Raw genomic sequence first — 26,470 nt, 5'->3', positions numbered from 1 at the left:
GTGTAAGTGTGAGCTTGAGTGTGAATGTGTGTGTCTGAGTGTGAGTGTGTGTGTCTGAGTGTGAGTGAGTATTGCTTGAATGTGAGTGAGTGTGTACCTGAGTGTGAGTCTGAGTGTAAGTGTGTGTCTGAGTGTATGCATGTAGTACAAGAATAATAATAATGTGTGAAATAAGGCGGAGGGGGGAGGCAACGTGTGCAAATGTGAAGAAGTATGCAAAACAAAGTTTTTCAATTAATTGACATTTTAATGGGTTAAGTGCATGGCCTAGTGGTAAGGGTGTTTTACTTATGATTGCAAGATTGTGGTTTCAATTCCTGGAGCAGGCAGTGCATTGCGTTTTTGAGCAAAATACTTAATTTCATGTTGCCCCAGTCCACTCAGCTGTAAAAGGGTAAAACTGCAACAGCCTAGGATCCAGTCCAGGGGGAATGTCGAGGCAGTGATGTCCAGTGGGGCTTAGGCTACCCGCTGGTGGCTTTCTTTGTACATTATGCTCTGTGTGTGTGTGTGTGTGTGTGTGTGTGTGAGAGACAGAGAGAGAGAGAGAAAGAGGGAGAGACAGACCCACAGCCATGATCACTGCTAGTCTATAAAATCCTCCATACACACAGACATACAATCATACACAAACACACCCACACCCACACACATATACACACAATTTCGTACTTCAAAAGGAAGCAAGGAAATATGATGTAACAATACCGAACTGTTTGATAATTACATTACGGTAAGTAAAAGACAACAGCCAGCACACACACACACACACACACACACACACACACACACACATACATACACACACACACACAAAGCAAATGAAATGCAGCCAGGAAAGAGGAGCAGTAGGAGGAGGGCGTTTAAGGCAAAGAAACCAGCGGCTTATTTGGGAAGTTGTTTTATTGACTTGTTCTGAAGCAAGTGACTTCAAAGTGAAAAGCCAAGTTAAATTACATCTGCTGTCAGAAGATAGCCAAGCAAAGTTCAGAACCTTCCAGAAGTAAACTTACTAAATAGTTCCAGATCTCAAGGAAACAGTAGCCATACCAGTAGTGGTGATAGTAGTAGTTAGTTAGTTGTGGTGGTGGTGGTGGTGGTAGGCAGTTCTAATTGAAGAGAGGGGAAAGGTGAGAGACAGAAAGACACATACTCTCTCTCTCTCTCACACATGGTGAAAATAAAGAAAAACCAAAAGAAAAACAAAATGAACAAGTAAAAAAAAGAGGGGGGGGGCAGAAGATGGAATAAAAAGAAAAATATGATAAAAGTAACAGTAAATAAAGAAAAACGAAAAAGAATAGGTAAAGATGTTGAATAAAAACAAATAAGACAGACTTTTAAAAGCGGAAAATGGAGAGAGAAGAAGAGAAGTTGATAAGGTGACTTGTTCTCTCCAGTGTCAGATGTCTAGCTGTCTGTCTGCAAAACATCATGGAGGAGGCCAGTATATTGTGTAGAAATAACTGAACTTTTCTCTGGGAGTTCCCACCTGATTCTTTTAACCATAATTGAAGGAGGAGAAGGAAAAAGGAGAGAGAGTGAGAGATAGGAGAAAGAGAACAGAAGATTATTATTATTATTATTGGGTGAGAGAGCAGTGCATGCCATCAAAGTGACACTGGGGTAAAATACACGAAGCCCAATATACTCATCATGACTACCCACGTGATAAGGGGACACCAGGCACATGCATCACAACCATATGTACACAACATGGTGATCTCATACCAAGATAATCACACCATGACTTTGCAGGTGGGGCCCAGTTAGAATTTTCTTCAGGTCGAGTAGCCCACCCTGCTCAAAAGATCCCTAAATAAGGGTTGTTTAAGGATGATGAACAAGTAAAACACCCATGTTTCCAGAGGTGAATTATTCAAACCCCCAAAGAATTCCTCTCAACACATGGCTATGATGCTCCCCTAATACTTCTGCTCATGATCCGAGATGCAAATATCATCAGCCACTAAGGGACATGCTCAACTGGTTAAGGTCAAACAATTGACAAGCAAATCTGTGGTATTGAGCAGAATATTTGCTGTAGACCATCTTTTTATACCAAGACAAAACAATGTACATGATAACACTTCCAATCAATTAAGATCAGAAGCCATGAGAGCCACTGCTTGGTATATTATCATTATTATTATCATCATCATCATCATTAGGTTAATGTCTTCTTTTCCATGCTTGCATGAGTTGGAAAGACTTTACTGAGGCAGATTTTCTACAGCTGGATACTCTCCCTGCTGCCAACCATCACCTGTTTTCAAGTAAGGTAATAATCTCCCCATAACCGGACATGCTTTCATGGAACACTGGAAATGAAGGACACTGCTTGTATAACAGTGGCACTCATTTACAGCTATTACAAGAAGTCAAGATAAGACTAATGCACACAAAGTACTAGGGTCAATGTAATCGACTTGCCCCACCACATACGAGATTGCTGGCCTTGTGCCAAAATTTGAAACAATTTTATTATTGCTACAAGACAAACTAATTTCCTCCATGATGATAAATGTATATAGGTGCGTGTGTGCGCATGAGTATGTGTGTGTGTGTCTGGTATAATTTTAATAAAAAGTTCCCAAAGAGCCTAAAATGTTTGTCAATGTGTTGTTGTTGTTGTTGTTGTTGGCATTCCGTCGCTTACAACGTCGAGGGTTCCAGTTGATCCGATCAACGGAACAGCCTGCTCGTGAAATTAACGTGCAAGTGGCTGAGCACTCCACAGACACGTGTACCCTTAATGTAGTTCTTGAGGGAGATTCAGCGTGACACAGAGTGTGACAAGGCTGACCCTTTGAATTACAGGCACAACAGAAGCAGGAAGTTAGAGTGAGAGAAAGTTGTGGTGAAAGAGTACAGCAGGGTTCGCCACCATCCCCCTGCCGGAGCCTCATGAAGCTTTAGGTGTTTTTCGCTCAATAAACACTCACAACGCCCGGTCTGGGAATCGAAACCGCGATCCTATGACCGCGAGTCCGCTGCCCTAACCACTGGGCCATTGCCCTCCATGTTTGTCAATGTATCCACAACACAACACATAAAAGCTTCATAGATTTCAACAACAACAACAACAAGTACAAGAACAATAATAAAAAGGCACGTACGAAAAAGAAAAAAAAACGTCTCTCAGACTATAAGGTCACAACATGAAAATTTGGGGAATTCCAGGCAATTTACTTTAATGATTAAACAACAAGGTTCTTCATTTTAATATTGTTTCCATCACCCACAGTTTGTGCCTTGTACCGAAAGGTCAATGATTTATGTGTAAGCAAGGAAGGGCTAGTTATTTTGGCCCCCACAAGAACAAGTAATTGCGTGACTGTGTGCAGCACACACAAAAATAGAATACGGAATATCTATGGCAGTAAGACTAGATAGAGGCTCAAAGATGAATCTGTCTAAAAATAGAGCTCGTTAATGAAGCTGAAAAACATTAGAGTGCTAGGGTGGAGTGGGGGTTTCATGGTATCCCATTTCAACACCTCACCCCACTCTTTGAACTAACAACAGAAGCTGCTATGTGAACGCTCAACTTGCAAGAAATAGCAGTCAAATCTTCCTAAAATTATACAAAGTCTACTGTCTTAAAAAATAAAAAATACAATCGACAATTTGAAAGCACAGGCATGGCTGTGTGGTACGAAGTTTGCTTTCCAACTACATGGTTCCAGGTTCTGTCCTACTGCGTGGCACCTTGGACATGCATTTTCATCATCATCATCATCATCATGTCTGTTTTCCATGCAGGCATGGGTTGGACAGTTTTAGCAAGCTTGAAGACTGCACCAGGTTCCAGCTGTCTGTTTTGGCATGGTTTTTATTGCTGGATGCCCTTCTTAATACCAGCCCCTCTACAGAGTGTACTGGGTGCTTTTTATGCTGCACTAACACAGGTGCTTTTTGTGTAGCACCAGCACAGGCACTTCACACGTGGAACCAGCATGGATGATTTTTACATGGCACCAGCACTGGTGTTATTCATGTAGCGCCAACATGACTGCTCTTAATGTGACACCAGCATAGGTGCTTCATATACGACACCAACAAAATGCTTGAAAATTGAAGAAACAGAAAATTTTTTGAAATACTGATTTCAAATTCTAGCACAAGGCCAGCAATTTTGGGGGAGAGGATAAGGCAATTACATCAACCCCAGTGCTCAACTGTACTTAATTTATCGACCTTGAAATAATAAAAAGCAGTATCGACCTTGGTAGAATTTGAACCCAGAACATAAAACCAAACGAAATACCACTGAACATTTTGACTGGCATGCTAATGGTTCTGCCAGTTCAGCGCCAAATATTTTTTTGAAATATTAAAACTACCATTATTTAAATGCAAATAAGCAAAACACACACACACATTCCAAAATCAATAAGTACAATAATAAGATACTGTACTCAGTGAGGGAGCATAGCAACAGATATCTGGAGCTGATGAGAGCATGTCATTGATGAGATTGCAAATTTTGATAACGATGATAAAAGGACTATAATAAAACAAGTGATTGATTAATCAATCAAACTATTGGTCATGCTAAGTTAACTGATTAATTAGTTAACCAATTGTGTGATGATGATAAAAATGATAAGAAGAAAAAAGAAGGAGAATAGAAGCAGTGTATGTGTTTTTATTGACAAAATGATGATAGGTGCAGGAGTGGCTGTGTGGTAAGTAGCTTGCTTACCAACCACATGGTTCCGGGTTCAGTCCCGCTGCGTGGCACCTTGATCAAGTGTCTTCTGCTGTGGCCTGAACAAGTAAAAGAGTAAAATGATCCTCCCAGGATGCAGCTACATCTCTTATCAATGCATCGTTTCACATAAAAGAAATCAGGCAAAACAAGGACATAAAAAAACAAATATTTTTCTCAATATACAGGGAAGGCATGGCTGGGTGGTTAAGAAGCTCACTTGGTAACCATGTGCTTCTGGGTTCAGTCCTTGGGCAAGTGTTTTCTGTAATTCTGAGTGAATTTGGAAGATGGAAACTATGTAGAAGTTGATCATGTGTGTGTGTGCGGTGTGTGATGTGGTAAGCTGTGTGGTGTGTGTAGTGTGGTGTGGGTGGTGTGTGTGTGTCTTTGTTTCTCCCATTGCTTGACAACAGCTGTTGGTTTGTCTACATTCTTGTAACTTCGCAGTACAGCAAACAAGACTGACAGAATAAGTGCCAGACTTAAGTAGAGGTGAGAGACATAAACACACACACACACACACATACATACATACATACATACATACACAGTAGACTTCCAGATAGTTCCCATCTACCATAAATACTCACAAGGCATTGGTTTACCCAGGGATATACTAGAAGATACTTGCCGTGAGGTGTCACACAGTGGGACTGAACCCAAAACCACAAAGTTGCCCAGCCATGCCTTCTTAATCAATCCCTGAAGCTCAGCACTTCAAACGGTCCCAAATCACACCAAACACCTTACTGTTTCTGTTCTACAAAGATCCTATTTGCCTTAATAAATAGATTATCATCCTGCCTTCAAATCTTTCGATGACCCAACACCCACCCACCCAATAATTTAAGGGGTGGAAGGATTATAAATTGAAACATTCCAGAATCTTCAAGGGTGAGCTGCTATCTGATCAGACTACGATTATACTATCGACTTTGGAATCAGCGTTAGAGAAGAAAAAGGGAACGGTTAGATTAACAAGTACGCTACTATGATGGAGAGAAAACAGCTGTCTGAACAAATGCCATGAATAAAGACCGTTTGATACGAGGGTATAAAATAAATGAAGCAGAGAGTAAATTCAGAGAATGTGCTAATAATGTAGTGTGTGTTTGTAATAGGCAACTACTAACTCAGCAAATCAGGCTGTACTGGACGGCATTATGCATGGTAACTACCTAATCACTACTATTATTTATTGCATACAAAAGCAAAAATTATGCATCAAAGAAGGAAAATTACAGAGCTTATAGTTTATATTCAGGGTAATAATGTAAGGTGGTGGTGAGAGAGAGAGAGAGTCAAAGGCAGGGTGGTGGTGGTGGTGGTGAGAGAGAGAGAGAGAGTCAAAGGCAGGGTGGTGGTGAGAGAGAGAGAGAGTCAAAGGCAGGGTGGTGGTGAGAGAGAGAGAGAATCAAAGGCAGGGTGGTGGTGGTGGTGGTGAGAGAGAGAGAGAGTCAAAGGCAGGGTGGTGGTGAGAGAGAGAGAGAATCAAAAGGCAGGGTGGTGGTGGTGGTGGTGAGAGAGAGAGAGAGAGTCAAAGGCAAGGTGGTGGTGAGAGAGAGAGAGAGAGTCAAAGGCAGGGTGGTGGTGGTGGTGTTGAAATGAATAGATACAATTTGATTTTGTGATAGAATAAGTTACCATAGAAGCCATATTTCTGGTGTCACTGAAAATTTACTTGGCTGGCAAAAGAACGGACAAAATTTACTTTGCATTTGTTAGTCCAGAAAAGAAACTCAACAGAGTTATAAAAGTAAAGGCAGGTGCGAAAGAATGAGTTGAGTGAAAATCTAAATCATTCAGTTGTGTTAAGGAGAATTAAAAACATATTCAAGGCTACTAAATTGTAGTTCGGAATCTCACTTTTTAACCCATTTGTGCCGAAAATATTCTAGTGAATGAAATTGCCTGAAAATTCACAGAAACTATTATTTTGACCCAAATAACAACTGAAAAAAAATTTCATTGAAATCCGTTTGATGCAGACTGCATACGCGTTAAGGACATGTTTCATTCTTTGATACAGATCATACACAAATTACAATTTGTATCAAGTATTTGTTTTATACCCTTATAGATTAAGGGTCAGTTTAAACGGACGACCGGCTTGAATGGGTCAAGCTTTATCAGGATGTTTCTGAAGATGGCCAGATTAGCAGCTTTAGCCTTTGTGGGTCATGAGGTGGATCATTAAGTCAATAATTGCATAAAATCCTGGCACGTAAAAAGTACCATTCGAGCATGGTCAATGCCAGTGCCGCCTGACTGGCCCCTGTGCTGGTGGCATGTAAAAGCATCCACTACACTCTTGGAGTGGTTGGTGTTAGGAAGAGCATCCAGCTGTAGAAACTCTGCCAGATCAGATTGGAGCCTGGTGCAGCCTTCTGGCTTGACAGTCCTCAGTCAAACTGTCCAACCCATGCCAACATGGAAAGCGGACGTTAAAAATTGATGATGATGATGATGTGTGTGTGTGTGTGTGTTTGTCCCCTACCACTGTTTCACAACCAGTATTGGTTTGTTTGCATCCCTGTAGCTTCTCGGTCCGACAGAGGAGACAGAGAGAGAACGAGTATCAAGTTTTAAAATCCAAGTCCTGCAACTGATTTGTTTGGCTGGACCCTTGGAGGCAGTGCCCCAGCATGGCCGCAGTCCAACGACCGACGGGGGGGGGGGGACAAGTAAAAGATAAAAGACAAGTAGAAGATAAAAAGCAACAAGAAAACATAAGTAAGTAGTTTGATCATGAGATGCTTTAAGGGGAAGAAGGTGGCATGAGTTTAATCTATGAACAGAAGAGGCTGGAGTAGAGGCTGTGAAAGAGGGGAAACTGTGACAGGAAGATTAGAAATGGAGGAGAGGAGGAAAGAGAAGGATAAAAAAGCATCACCATCATCATCACTGATATCATCCTGACATCTGTGTGTATTTCCAGGCTGACACATGTTGGAAAAGAATAAAAGATCAAATAGAGGGAGGAGGGGGGGGGGGGGGGTAAACAGGAAGAAAAAAAAAAAAGAAAGAGTCTATCAGAAGAGACAAGCATGACCAAGAGAAACAAACACTTGTTATTCAAATAAATGACAGCACCTTTCACACCCACACAGTGTCATCCGGCTGGCAGTAAGATGGAGGGGGGGACGGGATTTATCTGCGACTCTTAATTACTCACCTGCGGAGGACGGAGACAGTAGCTGAGAACAGTGGTGGAAATAAATGTTAAGGGAAAGGGGGAGGGATCAATAAATCCAGGAGTAACCCCCCCCCCCACTTAAGTATGCTACCACACACAAACACACACCACAGTCATCAGTTTGTACTAATTTATGCATCTGTTTACTTACACAATACACACACAAGGCTCAGTGGTTAGAGTGTCAGGTTCACAATCATGAGGTAGTGAGTTCGATTCCTGGACCAGGCTATGTTTTGTGTTCTTGAGCAAGACACTTTATTTCACATTGCTCCAGTTCACTCACCTGTAGAAATGAGTTGTGACGTCACAGGTGCCAAGCTGTATCGGACTTTTGCCTTTCTCTTGGATAGCATCAGTGGCATGGAGAGGGGAGGCTGGTATGCATGGGTATTGGTGACTGCTAGTCTTCTATAAACAACCTTGCCTGGACTTGTGCCTTGAAAGAGGAACTTTCTAAGTGCAATCCCATGGTCATTTGTGACTGAAGCGGGGTTTTCACCCTTACCCTATACGTATATAAATATACGTTATTCCCTAACTATGCATATATCTTTCTCCTCATCTGTATATTTATTTATATTCATCTCTACATGAATGGTTCATTGGATGCATGTGTGTACATATGGATGGATGCATACATTCATGTATGTATGTCTTTGCCTGCCTATCTATCTATCTATCTATCTATTCATCTATCGGTCTGTTTATCTGTCTGTCTGTCTATTTGTCCATCTATCTATCTATCTATCTATCTGTCCATCTATGTAATTATCTATCTGTCTATCTATCTATCTATCTATCTATCTGTCTGTCTGTTTATCTATCTATCTATCTGTCTGTTTATCTATCTATCTATCTGTCTGTTTATCTATCTATCTATCTATCTATCTATCTATCTATCTATCTGTCTGTCTATTTATCTCTCTATCTACTTGTGTCTGTCTATTCTTATCTTTCTATCCATCAACCCCAAGTATTAAATCTATTTCTTTCAAGTTCCAAATAAATGCTTAAAAGAATTTTTTTGACCATTATATTATCTATTTAATCAGTATGTACAGTATTTATTCAATTACATTTTCATCCATTTTCTAAAGATGCTTTAATATTTCTTCAGCTTAAATTACAATATCATCATCATCATCATCATCAATACATTCGCTTGCATGCAGGTATACACACACACACAAACACAACTGGAAACAGGAAAGGTAAATAAAGGATAGGTAGATAATCAAGAAAGAAGGATATGCTTAAGAAACTTGTGCATGGACCACCACCACTAACAACAACAACCTCAACTACAGCAACACCATAACCCACCACCCACATTCCATCATGGCCATCACCCCCCACTATCAATTCTATCTATCATCTAACATCCACCATCATCAACATTATACACCCCCCATCACAACCACCAAGGTTACTACCGCAACAACAACACTGCAAACCTTACCATGAACACCACCACCAACACAACCATTAACATTCTCACCACTGATCCAGCCATCCATCCATACCATCAAACGTTCATCATAACCATCAATATTTTCACCACCCAACCATCACAAACATCCCCCCCTGCTACCAATGGACACCACAATCCCCACCACCACCAGCAACAAACACACACCACTACCACCAACAGACCAAGCTATCAATACCATCTTGCCCCACCCCCATCTCCTTCACAAATGTCATCACTGTCACCCCACCACCACCACCTCTTTTTCAAAAAGGGATGTCAGCAGAAACTGAAATTATTTTCTTTGCTTTTGTACCCTTCACTCCCCCCCCCCCATGCACCAACACCCACCCACACAAAACACACAATTTTCATTTATTGCATTAAATTGGAAACCATTGTTGTTTATATACCCACCCCAACTCCCACCATCACCACCACCACCACAGCCACTACACCCACCCCTTTGCTTGCCACTCCAGTGAAAAGGTGGAAGCCATGTTGAGGGTAAGGTGAAAGAGAGAGAGAGGTATTTCTCTCCCCAGGTGAAACTGATGGTAGCAGTGGTGGTAGTTCTGGTATTGCTGAGAGGAGGAAGGAAGAAAGGGACATTGCTAAAAGTGCTTGATGTAGTTAGAGGCTGCCACAATAAATTGAAGAAAAAGAGGAAGTCAAAGAGAACCTGGGAGGGGGTGGAGTAGCGGGGGGGGGGAGATATAAAAAAACAATATAAAACAGAGAAGAAGCAAAGCATTGGGTGGGTGGGTGAGTTTGAGTGAAACGAAGGACCAGGTAATGATGAGATGAGGTGTGGAGGGGAGTATTAATTGAGTTGCTTAGATGATTTTAGATGATGTGGGGGGGAGGGGGTAAAGGTGGACTATTGTTAAAAGAGATCAGGCAGGGGAACAAGAAGAGCCCCTTCTGAAGGGACATGAAGGTTTTTAATAACCTTTAGCTCATTCAACTTTGTTATACACACTACCACCACCACCTCCATCACTACTGTGGCTGCTACAATATGGGGAAGAAGAACCAGGTGTCCGTATATAAATAACCTGTCCCCTTCTCTCCCTTAAACCAGCAGAGGGAAGGGCCACCCCCTCACCTCTGTAAAAAAAATAACATGTCCTATTTGAAGTGGATGGCCCTCTCATCATTATCTTAGGTAGGTAACTGGTGCTTTGTGTATCTATCTAGTGCTGTGTGTGTGTGTGTGGATATGTAGTGAGTAAAATAATGGTAGAGCACAGCGGGTGGGATGGGGCGAGGGAAGGGAGAGAGAGAGATGGGGGAGGGAAGGGCAACAGCAACATGCTATGCAGCCAGTGTGCCTCCCATGCAGGAAGGTGATAAACAATCTATCACTGAAAGAAGATGCCAGCTTCTCCACTCCTCTATCTCTCTCTCTCTCTCACACACACATACATACACACTCTCCCACATACACACGCACTCTCTCTCTCTCTCACACACACACACACACACAGTTTCTCTCTCTCATACACACACACACACACACACTCTCTGTCTCTCTCACACACACACTCTCACATACACACACTCTCTCTCTCTCTCACACATACATACACACTCTCACATACACACTCTCTCTCTCTCTCTCTCTCTCTCTCTCACACACACACAAACACACACTGTCTCTCTCTCTCATACACACACACACACTCTCTCTGTCTGTCTGTCTGTCTGTCTGTCTCTCTCTCTCTCACACACACACACACACACACACACACACAAGGAAGAGGGGATACAGAGAATATGTAAGTCACAGATTTAAGAATGAGGCAGACAGAACTGAATGGGAGTCTGCATAAAAAAAAAAACAGAAACAAAACAAAGAATTAAAGAGGAGGAAGAGGAAGGGGAGGAGATTAGAGGTTTGAAGGAAGGGAAGAGGAAAGAGAAGGAAATAAAGGCAACAACAACAACAACAACAAAAGAGGAAGTGGAAATAAAAGGTAAACTGACAATTAGTTGGATGGGGGGAGGGGGGTGCCAGTGAAAATTGGAATGGTCAGAATCACAAAAGGAAGTGTGGGGGTATGTAGTGTGTGGTGGGGGTTGGGGCTTACCATGAAGATAAATAAGTACAAGGTGTGTGTGTGTGTGTGTGTGTGTGTTGAAGAATATAATTGGTGTAGAGAGAGAAAGTGCATAGACATTAGGGGTGATAAGCCAGGGATGAGAAATCACAGGTAAATAATATTAAAGATAAAGTGATTAGGGGCCAGAGAGATTATTTCAGTCTTTTGCTTGTTTCAGTCATGTGTCTGCGGCCATGCTGGAGCACCGCCTTTAATTGAACAAATCGACCCCCAGGACTAATTCTTTGTAAGCCTAGTACTTATTCTATCAGCCTCCCTTGCCGAACTGCTAAGTTACGGGGGACGTAAACATACCAACATCAGTTATCAAGCAATGGTGGGAGGACAAACACACACACACACACACACACACACAACGAGCTTCTTTCAGTTTCTGTCTACCAAATCCTATCACAATGCTTTGGTCAGCCTGAGGCTATAGTAGCCCAAGGTGCCATGCAGTGGAACTGAACCTGGAACCATGTGGTTGGTAAGCACTTGTGGTTATGATGATGATCTGTATCTCGGGAGAGTCATCTTGCACTGCTTCTATTTCACTTTTTAATTAAAATTAGTCAATTGGTTAAAACCATTTAATCAATTAATTGATTGTTTGATTAATCGTTCAGTCAATCGATCAATCAGCTATGGTTTGTCAAAGACTTTTCATCAGCATTAGCAACATCATCAATGACCTGCTCTCTCTCTCTGTTCCAAAGTCTGCCTCAAGTCTGTCTGTTGCAGTGGAACCGTGTCAGCGATCAGGTCATGATGGATGCAACAAAAATTTTAACACCAAATAATTATAAATTTCAAGTGAAGTTAAGTCATTTTGTGTGTGTGCGTGTGTGTTTTTGAATGGTTAATGTGTGTCTTCCATACAGAAATTGTTACATATACATATACGCATACATATGTGTACATACACACACACACACACACACACATCAAGCTAACATTACAAACTCTGTCCTGAAAAGTAGAGTCCTGTTTTTGATCTGAAGATACCATTGTTCATTGACTAAAGATACCTGCACGCACATGGAATCTTTCCGATTCAGACTTTTCTCATGGGGACACTGCTTGATTCTACCAACTTGATAAGCCAGCCCAACTCAAGTGTTCACTTAGGTTGGGCTTTTGTAGCCAGTGAATTGTTTGCTATTCCAGACTGCCAGTGTTCAGGTAACTGTGTCCAATAATATCATTTCTGGGGGACCTTTCTCTATCTTTAATCTCTCATTAATTGGCATAAAGAAACTTCCCTCAATACTACATATCCTGCCTCAGTTGACAGGGTCTTTGTCTTGCAAGATACTTGGTGACCTTACTGGTGCTGGTGCCACATTAAAAGCATCTGGCACACTCTAAAGTGACTGGCATTAGAAAGGGCATCCAGCCATATGAAACCATGCCAAAGCAGACACTTAACCTTTCCGATACCAACCCTCTGAAACCACCCCTGGCTCTGTAGTACAAATGCTTTGTTTTCAAAAAGTTCTCAATTAAAATCCTCCACCAAACCTTAGTCACAAATTAATGTTCCTAAGACTAGCTTAATGATGACTAAGTTATTTTACTAAATTTTTTGCTATATTCAAAATTAATTGAAAGAAACACAGAGCATCTCAAAATAAATACAGTAACGAAAGGGTTAAGCTTGGCACCCTCCTCTGGCTCTCTCCCGTTGCTTTCAAACCATTCAACTCTTGCCAACATGGAAAATGGAACACATGATGATGATGATGATGATGACAAGTATTACGATGCAGCTGATACCCTAGGATTCATAAGCAAAATATGCCCAAGAATGGCTCGTTGAGAGAACTCTTGCAGAATTAACATGTTCTTGAATAACATGCAGAAGGCCCAGAGAGTAAACTCTAAACAATCTCTCATCATTGTCTTCATAAATCTGATGGACAGCCAAAGTGTGCGTGTGTGTGTGTGTGTGTGTTACATAGGTACATGTATATGTGCATGGCACACACATGTGTGTAAAGTGTGTTGTAGTTTTTGCAAATGGTAAATACTCTGCAAAAATACAGTAACTTATTTTCAGATTGATTGAGGGCAAGAACAGTCTCACACACACACACAGAAGTTTACCACCACAAATGGCTGGAGGAAACCTTCTTTCCAGAAATCACGGAGAGGAGAAAAAATGAGGTTGTAATTCACACACACACACACACACACACACACACATACTCACAAACATTGAAATTAACTTAATTAAATAAAATTAGTGAATGAAGAAAGAGGAGAAAGAATGGGGGAAAAGAAGGAATCATGTCACATTCAACTTATTCAGCATCCCTTTGCCTATATGTCACCAAGCTGACAGTTGGTGAAACTGGGAACAGGGCAGAGAGAGAGAGAGAGAGAGAGAGAGAGAGAGATAGAGAGAGAGAGAGAGAGAGATAGATAGAGAGAGAGAGAGAGAAAGAGAGAGAATTAGATTTGTCATTTCAGAAAAAGACACCAAGAAGGCAAATAACAAGAAATCCCAATGGCTCTCCGATTACCACATTCATTCATACATATATACATAAATAAATAAATACACATACAGACATATATGCATGCATGCACCAACAGTGTGAAGGAGTCGCGGGAGGGGGGCCATCTGAGTGATAGTGTGTGTACTCTTCTGCAATAAGGTTGAACAGTTAAAAGGAGACCAAAAACTGACAATGAGTGGGGGGGGGAAGTACATGCAATTAAAATATAAAATAAAATTAAATATACTGTCATCATCACCGCCGCCACCACCGCTCCCACTAGCTTTCTCATTTTTACAACCAAGATGATGCTGGTAGCAGTCTTATTGAAGCTATCAATCAACTATAACCCCTTCCTGTTTACAAAAGCAGGAGAGGGGGGGGGGGGGAGAATTCCTTGTGCTTCATTAAAACAATTACTGCCATAGTTATTATCATCATCATCATCAACATCACCATTGTAAGTCTAACATTGTTGTTAGGCTACAGACAGTAAAGGTTAGGATTCTGTGAGTATCTATTATTAGATCCACCAACTCGGTTTTAAAGTAAAATGCAAAGAGCATCGCAGCATCTCATCTCTACATTAAATGTAAGCCTGGGCCAAAAAGCCTAATGAAATGATCAAAAATAAAAACCACCATTATTATTTTGGGAAATACAGACTGAATAATCGGGAAATTGCAGCTTAAAATTGAGACAGCTCTGGTTTTGACCGTTGCTACAACTCAGATAAACAATACCGTATTTGATGACAAATAAGACACTTTTGACCATCTTTCAACATATCAAAACACTGCCCTGCATCTAACGTGGCTGTATTACAGATGGGAGACTGAGTGTTGTAGGCTAGAGAGCCAGATGAGCACAAGTTCTGCCATCATCATCATTTAACATTTGTTTTCCATGCTGGTATGGGTTGGACGGTTTGTCAGGAGCTGGCCAGCCAGAGAACTGCATTATGTACCATTTGTCTGATATGGCATGGTTTTTCCATGGCTGGATGCTCTCCCTATCACCAACCACTTTACAGAGTGTACTGAGAGCTTTTCACATGACACCTGCATGGGTGCATTTTACGTGGCACAAGCACAGACACTTTTTACGCGACACCAATGCAGGCACTTTTCAGGTGGTACCAGCACAAGTGGTTTTTACCTGACACCAGCACATTTCTTTCAAAATAAATTGAAGCAAAGACAGTGTATGTCAACAGAAGTATAGTAACAAAATGGTTAAGAAACATTTTTTTAAATTATCTAAATGAAAAATTCTCTTATAAAGAGAAATGTTTGTGTTTACAAACTTTCATTTACCTATCAGCCATTTGCAGTCAGTGGATGACAACAAAATCATAGCAGTAGTGCACCACCCTAGTGACCAATGATGTTCACGTAAAACATCACAGCCAGAAATACAAGTTTTACATCCTGTATGCAATTTTTTTACTGAAATATAAACAACCAACAACTATAAAGCTGCTCTGAAAGAAAATAAAACTAAAGTACAAGAAACAAGAGAAAATTTAATTAAAACTTTTTTTTAATATAAGCTAAATACTTTGTTTGTTCATGGAAAGGTGCCCTTTTTTTTGTTCTTTTTTCATTCTTTTAAAATTTTTTTTCCAGAAATCCAAGTGGGGTATAAGACAAGACAAATGATTGGTTATGTGGTTGAGAAGCTCACTTTGTAGCCAATGGATGGTTAGGGGCTCAGTCTTATTAAGTATCTTCTACTATAGCCCTGAGGAGTGAATTTGGTAGACGGAAACTGTTTGGAAGCCTGTCATGTGTGTGTGTGTGTGGGGGGGGGGGTATTTGTTTCTCACCACTGCTTAACAAGTGTTGTTGGTTTGTTTACATTCTAGTAATTTAGTGGTTCAACAAGAGACCATAAAGAGAGAGAGACAGAGACGGAGAGAGGGGGAAAGAGAGATGGAGTTAGAGTTGTCATTTCTGCACCTTCACATCACATCACACACTCTCACATGGGTTGAACTGTTTGGCTAAAAGCCACCAAGGCAGTGTGCCCCCAGTATGGCCAAACAAATAATAAAGATAAAATGATAGACATCACAGTACTCCATAAACTGTTTTTGATCAGGCTTTGTTCTTGGATTAAAAACATCCCCCCCCCCCGCCATATTCTTCAGCTGACCTCACTTGAGGCATTTACTTACTGCCCTCACCAGCTAACTCTTTCACCTCCATCCAAATAGCATATCTCTTTCCATGGATTCCTTCTCCTTCTCCTCCACCTCCCTCTCCTTCCTCTGTCTGCACCTCCCCGCCCACCCGCTGCCCTCCGTCCCCCCACCCCACCCCCTACACATTTATAACTACTGGGTACTTTCTACTGCTCTGATAACAGGGAAGCTCTTATCAGACTGGAGAAAATTTATTGCAGAAATCTGTCTTTTCAAGCAGACATTTTGTCTCTGTTCTGACTTTGTTCAGGCTCTGTTTAGAATCACAAGGGGCAACAAAACCAGCTCCCAACACCAAAACCTTTACCCAAAAATCTATGGGTTATAAAAGGGGGGGGGGGGGGGGGGTCAAGTACCAACTGTTCAGTGAAGGGCAGTGAGAATATTTTAAAAGTGGTTTGGTCAGGCTGGACTTTTATTTAATTCATAAATAACAAAAGTAAAAATTATACCATCATCATCATACATACATACATACATATATATAAATAGACATTATGTGGGATGTAAACAAACCACCACCAAACAGTGGTGAGGGACAAACACACACATGGCATTATTTTTTACCATTTTCTTAAAACAAAGAATTCTCCTATGTATGTACTTCAACACATAAAGCTGACAAGAGAGTCACTATGTGGTCACTCAACCTGCTAGAAATACCAGCCAGATATTCCTATAAACATACTACACCATCTTGAAATAAAGGAAGGACATGTTAGATAAAGTCGTCCTAGATTCCTCCGTGCACATGCAGACCATTCACTGAGATAGGATAAGAATACATTTCTAAGTAAATTGAGCTCTGTGGAAGAAAGTGACTTCATGGGATTATGTAGTCACACACATTGAGTTAGCAATCCAATAATCCGTCAGGCTATTATAATCCTTTCTAAATGAACCCTTAACTAAAACAATACAGTGCACAGCTTAAGGACCATGTCAGAGGCAAATTCTGAATTCAAAACAAAACACCAAAACCAAATATTGGTTTCAAATTTTGGCACAAAGCCAAATATTTTTTTGGGGAGGGGTAAGTTGATTAGATTGACCCTGGTACTTAACTTATTGACCATGAAAGGATGAAAGGCAAAGTCGACTGTGGCAGAATTTGAATTCAGAAAGTAAAGATGGACAAACTGTCACTAAGCATTTCACCTGGCCTGCTAATGATTCTGTCACCTCATAACCATGCAACAAGACACCTGTTCGTCTACCTCATACTTTTAGCTTCTCATCACCTGGCATAAAGCCACCTCCCTCAGTATGACGGCCTCCTCAGCTGAGAGGGTCTTGCTTTGCAAGTTACTTGGTGACCTCACTAGTGCTGGTGCCACATAAAAAGTACCCAGTACACTCTGCGAAGTGATTGGCATTAGGGTATTCAGTTATAGCAGTGGAGCTTAGTGCAGCCCTTTTAGCTTGACAGCTCCTGTTGAATTATTCAGCCTATGGCAAGATGAAAAAGGGATGTTAAATGATGATGATGGTTAGGGTTAAGGTTAAGGTTAGGAGGAGGAGATTTTGTCTAGGTTTCACTGACTTTGACATCCACTTCATAACGCCAGCCAATATAACAAAGAAGATAATGATTAGACCTTTGTGGAATTAATAATAATACCAAAAGGTCATCAAGCTATTGAAGGAAATCTCCTATTTGGTATTTCAGCTTGTTTACACAAAGACAGTCAAATTATCTTCACTGAACAAAACATGGCATGGCCTCTCAATAAGGCCACAATATTTCAGATCTTATATTCCTTGAACAGACTTCTATGGCTGAAAGTTGATTCATTCATGATGCCACTTGTATGTCATGAATGTTTTCAAGCAGAGATCACTAAGGTTATCCAACAAGTACAACTATACCCACAATTCATTAACACTAGCTGATGTAATCAGAAATTCAAATACTGTTTATAACATTCTTTTCAAAGAAATTACCATGCCTGATGGCATACAAGACGCAGTCTTTTCACTGAAGAAAATCAAAAGAAATCTCCTTGGTTTCTATATGTAAAGTTTGGCCACCCATAAGCTTTACTGCACTAAAAACATTTTCCCCCTGAACATGCTCTGCTGAAATTAGGGTGCAACTTATATGTCCATTTCTTTTTTATGCCATCAAATACAATAATACTTCATCTGTAATCTAATTTGTCCACAAAGGTGGACAAATGAAATAGAAGAAAAAAAAACTTGTCTTTTCTTTTTATTCTTTTTGTTATTTTGGACAGGGCAGCCTCTTTTGTCCACATTTTGAATTTGTATCAAAGATTTTATATATTTTTAATAATTCAACTATAGAAATATAGAAAGTGGAATATTTTCGGCCAGACATTTTATAAAGATTAAACAAAGAAACATTAGAATTTAAAAAACCTAATAGAGACAATAAAAACAATACCGAAATAAACCATAACACACACACATACACATTTATATATATACATATATATATATAAACATACAAACACACACAGAGACACATGTACACATATGAACATATATACACATCCAAAAATAATTTAAACACAAAAACATGAGATGTAAAAACAAAAACCACATAAGAAGAGTGTTTTTTAAAGAAGTTTGAAAAATAGCTATAATAAAAAAAAAAATAATATAAAATAAATAAATGTCTACAAAGTATATATAAAACTGAATATAATGAACATTTAAAACAAGTTTTATAGGCAAAAGAAATGAAGCATTCATGTTGAAGATCCAATGAAGTTTGAAGGGAAAGAAGAAGAAAAAAAAAACCCGAAATAGCCTCAAATGCAAATTGCAGCAGTTGTCTCATTTGTTCTGCGAGCAAGTGGAATGAAGTGGATGGTCGAAGAATTTAGGGTGGAACATATATCAGAATCTTTCTTTGTTTGGTACTTGTTTCAGTCATTGGACTGTGGTCATGCTGGGGCACCACTTTGAAGGTAAAACAGACAGCAGTGGTTATTTTCTTAAAGTTTGCTAGGTTGTTTTTTTTCAGACACTTTTGCCAAAATGATAAGTTACAGGGACGTAAACAAACCAGCATTGGTTGTCAAGTGGTCAGTGGAGACAAGACACAAACACACACATGTGTACAACAGATTTCCACACATTTGCCATCTACTAAATTCATTCACTCACAAGGCATTGGTCAGGCTAGGGCTATAGTAGAAGACACTTGCTCAAAGTGCCATGCTAGGGGATTTAACCCTTTAGCATTCTTTTATTCTTTTATTTGTTTCAGACATTTGACTGTTGCCATGCTGGAGCACCGTCTTTAGTCGAACAAATAGACTGCAGAACTTATTCTTTGTAAGCCTAGTACTTACTCCATCGATCACTTTTGTTGAGCCGCTAAGTTATGGAGATGTAAACACACCAACATAGGTTGTCAAGCGATGGTGGGGGACAAACACATACATATATATATATATATATATATATATATATATATATATATATATATACACACACATACGACGGGCTTCTTTCAGTTTCCATCTACCAAATCCACTTGTATATATATATATATATATATATATATATATATATATATATATATACATGTGTGTGTGTGTGAGTGTACCCCCACCATCGCTTGACAACTGATGTCGGTGTATTTACGTCCCTGCAACTTAGTGGTCCGTCAGAAGAGAACAACAGAATAAGTGCTAGGCTTACAAAGAATAAGTTCTGGGATTGATTTGTTCAAATAAAGGCGGTGCTCCAGCATGACCGCAGTCAATTGACTGAAACAAATAAATATATATACATACATACATACAAACATACATACTGAGAGAGAGAGAGAGACGGGGGGGGGGAAGCCCTAATGACCATCCTTGGATAGAGCATGAATGACTCAACTTCCATTTCTTATCTTCACTGAAAACAGTGGTGTGAGTTGTTTCCATTGACAATTCTTTCCCATTGTTGCAATGTCAAGCAGCTCGGTCGGTTTGTTAACACTTGCATCATAAAATGAATGTAATATTGTGAGATTGATGAGTGGACAAAAATGGTAGAAATCTTTGAATGTCTGGTGTTGTGTATGGGTGGCATGGGGTAGAGAGCTGTCGATAAAGGAAACTGTGCATGTGTATGTACTTGTGCAAGTATATATATATATATATATATATATATATGTATGTATGCGCACACTCATGCCAGCATGGCAAACAGGCATTAAATGATGATGATATATATATATATATATATATATACATTTTATATATTTATGCATACATACATTTATATGACCATCTTATCAATACATTGCTTGTGCTATGTCCTCACAATTGTTTTTTCCATATAATTGTCTATATATATATATATATATACACACACATATATGTATATATATATACATACACATACACATATACTTATAAATATATATATATATATATATATACAAATACATACACACATATACACCTTGTTTGTTGTTCCCCCACCTGACTGTCTTGTTTTTTGCATAACACAAATCACATGCGTGTGTGTGTATGTGTGTGTGTGTGTGTGTGTGTGTGTGTGTGTTAGTTCATTTCTTTGTTAATTTGTTAATGCTCCCCGATCCTGTAAAATGTAAAATGGAGGCTATGATGAGATTCGTTTGCTGTTATTGCTTAAACACGTCAAACTTTCCTTTCGCTTCACAGACGTCAGTCATCTTTCATAGCTGCACCTTGTACTTGCATGTACACGCATGTGCTGTGTGCATATGTGCTTGTGAGTGTGTGTGTGCGATTCAACTTGTTAGCAGTTACTGCTCTCAAAAGCACACAGAGTGCATTGGACGGGCTGACTCAGCATTGTCAACTCGCTCCCTTTCTTTAATCTGCCCCCGCCTCCCCGTATGCCCCCCCCCTGCCTACCCCATCCCCTCTCTGCACACAAGATCGTTTACATTTTCTGACACTCTCATTTATAGACATATACATGTGTTCAATTAGTGAAAGGCGCATAGGCACATGGAGTTGCACATACACACACAGATTGATTTACTGATATCCATGTGAAACAAGCATATGTATGCACAGTCAGACATACACACAATCATATACTTAAACCTGTACCTCACCCTCTGTCCATGCATGTGTGTGTGTGTGTGTGTGTCAATATGTATATATATATATATGTATATATATATATCATCATCATCATCATCATCATCGTTTAACGTCCGCTTTCCATGCTAGCATGGGTTGGACGATTTGACTGAGGACTGGTGAAACCGGATGGCAACACCAGGCTCCAATCTAATTTGGCAGAGTTTCTACAGCTGGATGCCCTTCCTAACGCCAACCACTCAGAGAGTGTAGTGGGTGCTTTTACGTGTCACCCGCACGAAAACGGCCACGCTCGAAATGGTGTCTTTTATGTGCCACCCGCACAAGCCAGTCCAGGGGCACTGGCAACGATCTCACTCGAAAATCCTACGGGAGCCAGTCAGGCGGTACTGGCAACGGCCACGCTCAAAATGGTGCATCTCATGTGCCACCCGCACAAGAACCAGTCCAGGGGCACTGGCAACGATCTTACTTGGCTTGCCGGGTCTTCTCACGCACAGCCCATTTCCAAAGGTCTCGGTCAGTAGTCATCGCCTCGGTGAGGCCCAATGTACGAAGGTCTTGCCTCACCACCTCAGCCCAGGTCTTCCTGGGCCTACCTCTTCCACGGGTTCCCTCAACTGTTAGGGTGTGGCACTTTTTCACGCAGCTGTATATATATATATATATATATATATATATATATATATATGGGGGGATGGTGAGCTGGCAGAATTGTTAGCACACTGGGCGAAAATATTAGTGATATTTGATCTGCTGCTATGTTATGAGTTCAAATTCTGCCAAGGTCGACGTTGCCTTTCGGGGGGGTCGATTAAATAAGTACCAGTTACGCACTGCGGGTGGATGTAATCGACTTAATCCTTTTGTCTGTCCTTGTTTGTCCCCTCTATGTTTAGCCCCCTCCCTGTGGGGACTGGCAAACCAGATGGCTGCACCAGGCTCCAAACTGATCTGGCAGAGTTTCTACAGCTGGATGCCCTTCCTAATGCCAACCATTCCCAAGAGTGTAATGGGTGCATTTACATGCCACCGGCATGAGGGCCAGTCAGGTGGTACCAGCAATAGCCACACTCAAATGGTGTCTTTTATGTGCCACCTGCATAGGAGCCAGTCCAACAGCACTGGCAATGACTTGGCTCAAATGCTTTTTCACGTGTCACCGGCACAAGTGCCAGTAAGGCGACGCTGGTAACGATCACACTTGAATGGTGCTTTTTACATGCCACCGGCACGGAAGCCAGACAGCTGCTCTGGCAATGATCACGCTCGGTTGGTGCTCTTAGCGCTCCACTGGCACAGGTGCCAGCCATTGAATTTGGTTCAGTTATGATTTCACTTGCCTCAACAGGTCTTCGCAAGCAGAGTTTAGTGTCCAATGAAGAAAAGGCACGCATAAGATATACACACACACACATATATATATATATATATATATATACACACACATATCTATACAGACACACACACACATACATACATATCTATACAGACACACACACACACACACAACAGGCTTCTTTCAGTTTCTGTCTATCAAATCCACTCACAAGTCTTTGGTCAGCCCGAGGCTATAGTAGAAGACACTTGCCCAAGATGTCATGCAGTGGGACTGAACCAGGAACCATGTGGTTGGGAAGCAAGCTTCTTGCCACACAGCCCGGCCTGCATCTATATCCACATTATTAAAACTGTTAACTATGTGGTTATTGGATGTCCTCTTTCTTGCTAATATTTCAAAAATTGCTATTTTGTTTTTTTTTTAAGTTACTACTCCACACGGGCATTGGGACAACTATATATGATTCAAAGTGTTCACTTTGCAACCATATCGTTTTGGGTTCAATCCCACTGTGCAGCACCTTGGGGAAAGTGTCTTCTATGTAACCCCAGGGGTCAACCAATGCTTTGTGAGACAGAGAGACAAGGGATAGAGAAACAGAATTACACCTGCTTGAGAGAACCTCTTCTATATAATCATTTGATCTGCTGGAAATAGAAGTTAAATGACACTATCCACGGGTGAAGGAATATTTATCTTGAATTCACATGGTACAGAAGAAAACTGGAAATATGTATCCGCAGAGCAAGAACTCATAATCCAAGAAACATGTCTTCATCTTTCTCAAGACCACTAAATGAGTGACTGTGTATCTGGTCCCACGACCTGCTAAAAATAGCAGGCCAACCCCTGTCAAATAACACTCTGTCATCTGGGAAAAGGAGGGAAACTTTGGATAATGTCAGATGTTGTCTACAATACATAAATACCCAAGAGAAGATTGGAATGTACGTTTAGAGTTGACTCATGGCTAACAAACAACAATAACAACATCAAGGTTATTAGTGGCACCAGAGTTGCAGGTGCAACAAGATTCTTACCTTCTTCAGTGTTATGGTAGTCCATTCATGTTAATAATAATAATAATAATAATAATAATAATAATAATAATAATAATAAAAAAATAACGAATGAAATCCAAAGTGTAAAATATGACTTACCTGAAGCGGTAATCCTATTGGTCCAGGACCATACATCACCCTCATGAGAAAATGGGCAGCACAGCAAGGCAAACCAGAAGGTATTCTGTAAGGGTCGCGGGGTTAGAAAGAAATGTGATTTTATTATAGTAGCAAAATAGTGGAAGAGGGTTTTACAGATTTATAGTTATACAGACACACACCCACAAACGTAGCTGTAGGGTTAAGAAGTTTGTTTGCCAGACACATGGGTCCAGGTTCAATCCTACTGCATGACACTTTGGGGGGAGAAAGTGTTAGCCCGAAGTGGACGAAAGCCTTTGTGGGTGGATTTGTGAGATAGAAACTGAAAGAAGCCTGATGTATACACATGCACGCACCAGTGACATCGCAACTCATTTCTACAGCTGAGTGAAATGGAACAGCATGAAATAAAGTGGCCTGCTCAAGAACACAACACACAGCCTGGTCTGGGAATTGAACTCACAACCACATGACTGTAAGCCTGATTCTCTAATCGCTGAGTGCGTGCGTTTGTGTCTGCTTGTCTTCATATCGTGTGATAGTCGTAAATGAATGTCACTGTCATAAAAGCAGTGTCATTCATTTCCAGCATTCTACAAGCAGTTGCCTGGCTATTGCAAAATCTCGCCTTATTTGAAAGCAGTTGGGGTTGGCGACAGGAAGGGCATCGGGCTAGAGAAAATCTACTCAATAAATGCAAGAAGTTGCTGGAAATATTGCCTGCCAGAAACAAATTGGTGACCAATGCTTCTTTTACCCCTCAGGTGGTTCTATCCAAGATTTTGACCTCCTGGACTCATCTATAAAACCCTCAAAGCAGTGACTGCTAATTGTCAGGGCAAAGGGTGACCGAAGATGAGTAAAACCTCCTCCCAAATGCAGGAGGCAGCTGGATATTATTTTGTCTGTCAGAAACAGTCTTAAAACGGCTCACCTCAGCTTCTTTACCTCTTAAGATGTTTTACCCAAGATTTTTGTTTTCTGAACTCACCCACAAAGCATCATGGTAGGGGCTCATTCACCAGGGTAGGGCTGCACATGGTATCTCTGGGGCCAATTGCTGCTCTGAGATCCTTAACCAGGGGGCTTGCAATGCAACTAATTAATGTGTGTGGCCACATGAAGGAAAGCCTGTATCCAGGAGTGTTGGTGAGAGTGAAGCTGTGTACTAACAGGGAAAACTCATACAGCACACTGCCTCCCACTTCACTACAAGGGGGGAAGCAACAACAACAAGCTGTAAGCAAGGGGGTTGCTAGCATTGCTGAATAAATGCATCATATCACACTATACGTCTGTATATGCATACATACATACATAAATGCATAAGTACACAAATACATACATAGATGCATACATACATACATACATAAATAAATGCATAAGTACACGCATACATACATAGATGCATACATACATACATACACAAGGTAGGGAGGGAGAGCACATGGTTGTGCAACCTATTAGAAATAGCAGCCAAAATTATGTCAAAACATACTGTAACATCTTCAAAAGGGAAAGAACACATTGGACAGTGTAGACCAAAGTAGACAGACAGACTGTGTCTGGACGAAAGACAGGAATGGCAAAAGCTGGAATGCCTTTGATCATTGATCTGCTTGACCATACTTGACCTGGAACTAAATAACACACACACACACACACACAAACACACAACTATTGCCACTGTTGAATATCTCCCTTGCTCGCACATATACACACTCCATTGCTGTGACTGCCCACAAACATCGAGTAAGCACTACCGCCGCCGCCACCAACAGGCAGCATGTACTTTTAGACAAAGTTTGAAGGCAAAAGAGCAGTCGTTCATAATTACACAACGCATCACAATTTACAGCTCTAAAAACACCTCAAACATTCCTCACCACCACAGTCATTACAATGCAAATAATAGCATGAAATATAAAACTATAGCCACAACTACCACTGCTGGAGGCGGGGGGGGGGGAAGGAATCACTCAACACCACGACCACTAATACCATTATCATCATCACTGATGTGACACACATACACACACACACCAGTACAATCGTTACAACTAGCACCGAGAAAAACATCATCATCACCACCACCACCACCGACAACTACACCAAGATGTCCAACTATGACCGTAACCAGTAGTTAAGTTAAAACCACAACCATGACTACAGGCATTTAACTTAACCACAAAAGCAGCATTTATTTTGGGGGCCCCACCCTCACCCCCCACCTAACACCTACCTTCCACAAAAAAAACAACAACAAAAGAAGAACAATAACAAAGAAATGAGAAAGTAGATGCTACAGTAGTAAATTTAGTAAAGAAGAAAAGAGAAGAGAGATTATTACAGAGTGATTTCTCATAAGTAATGGAGTGATATTCTGTCTGTAGGGAAGACAGCGGCATGGTTGTGTGGCTAAGAAGCTCATTTTGCATCCACGTGGTTTCAGGTTCAGTCCCGGTGGTGTGTGTGTGTGCGTGTGTGTGTGCGTGCGTGCGTGCCAACAATATATATCATATATAAGGGGTGCAACATCACACCAATAACCCTAATTTTGGGGGCTTGAAATTTGGATAAAAGCTTTTGTAAGGGATTATAATACTATCCATGTATAAGAAACTCCCATATTTTTTTAACCTAATTTTTGACAAAAAGAAAAACCTTCGTAGCACAGGCTTTCTTTGTCCTTGATGGCTT

At 40.7% G+C, this 26,470-nt stretch overlaps 1 protein-coding gene across 13 annotated transcripts in view; it reads right to left on the bottom strand.

The window, feature by feature from the left end:
• The window catches only part of LOC106871426 (uncharacterized), a 375,948-nt gene that overhangs the window by 129,963 nt on the left and 219,515 nt on the right, over positions 1 to 26,470 (bottom strand). For all 13 annotated transcript variants that reach the window (XM_089354713.1, XM_089354711.1, XM_089354709.1 and 10 more), the window contains one exon: positions 23,768 to 23,852. Coding sequence is in view for 4 of the 13 variants with exons in the window: in XM_089354711.1 (XP_089210837.1) it covers positions 23,768 to 23,812 (45 nt within the window). In the remaining 9 variants the exon portion in view is untranslated. The remainder of the gene's footprint in view (positions 1 to 23,767; positions 23,853 to 26,470) is intronic.

Source organism: Octopus bimaculoides, chromosome 7, assembly GCF_046866305.1.
Source record: "Octopus bimaculoides isolate indiv1 chromosome 7, ASM4686630v1, whole genome shotgun sequence".
Lineage (NCBI taxonomy): Eukaryota > Metazoa > Mollusca > Cephalopoda > Octopoda > Octopodidae > Octopus > Octopus bimaculoides.
This window is presented reverse-complemented; position numbering and strand designations above follow the sequence as displayed.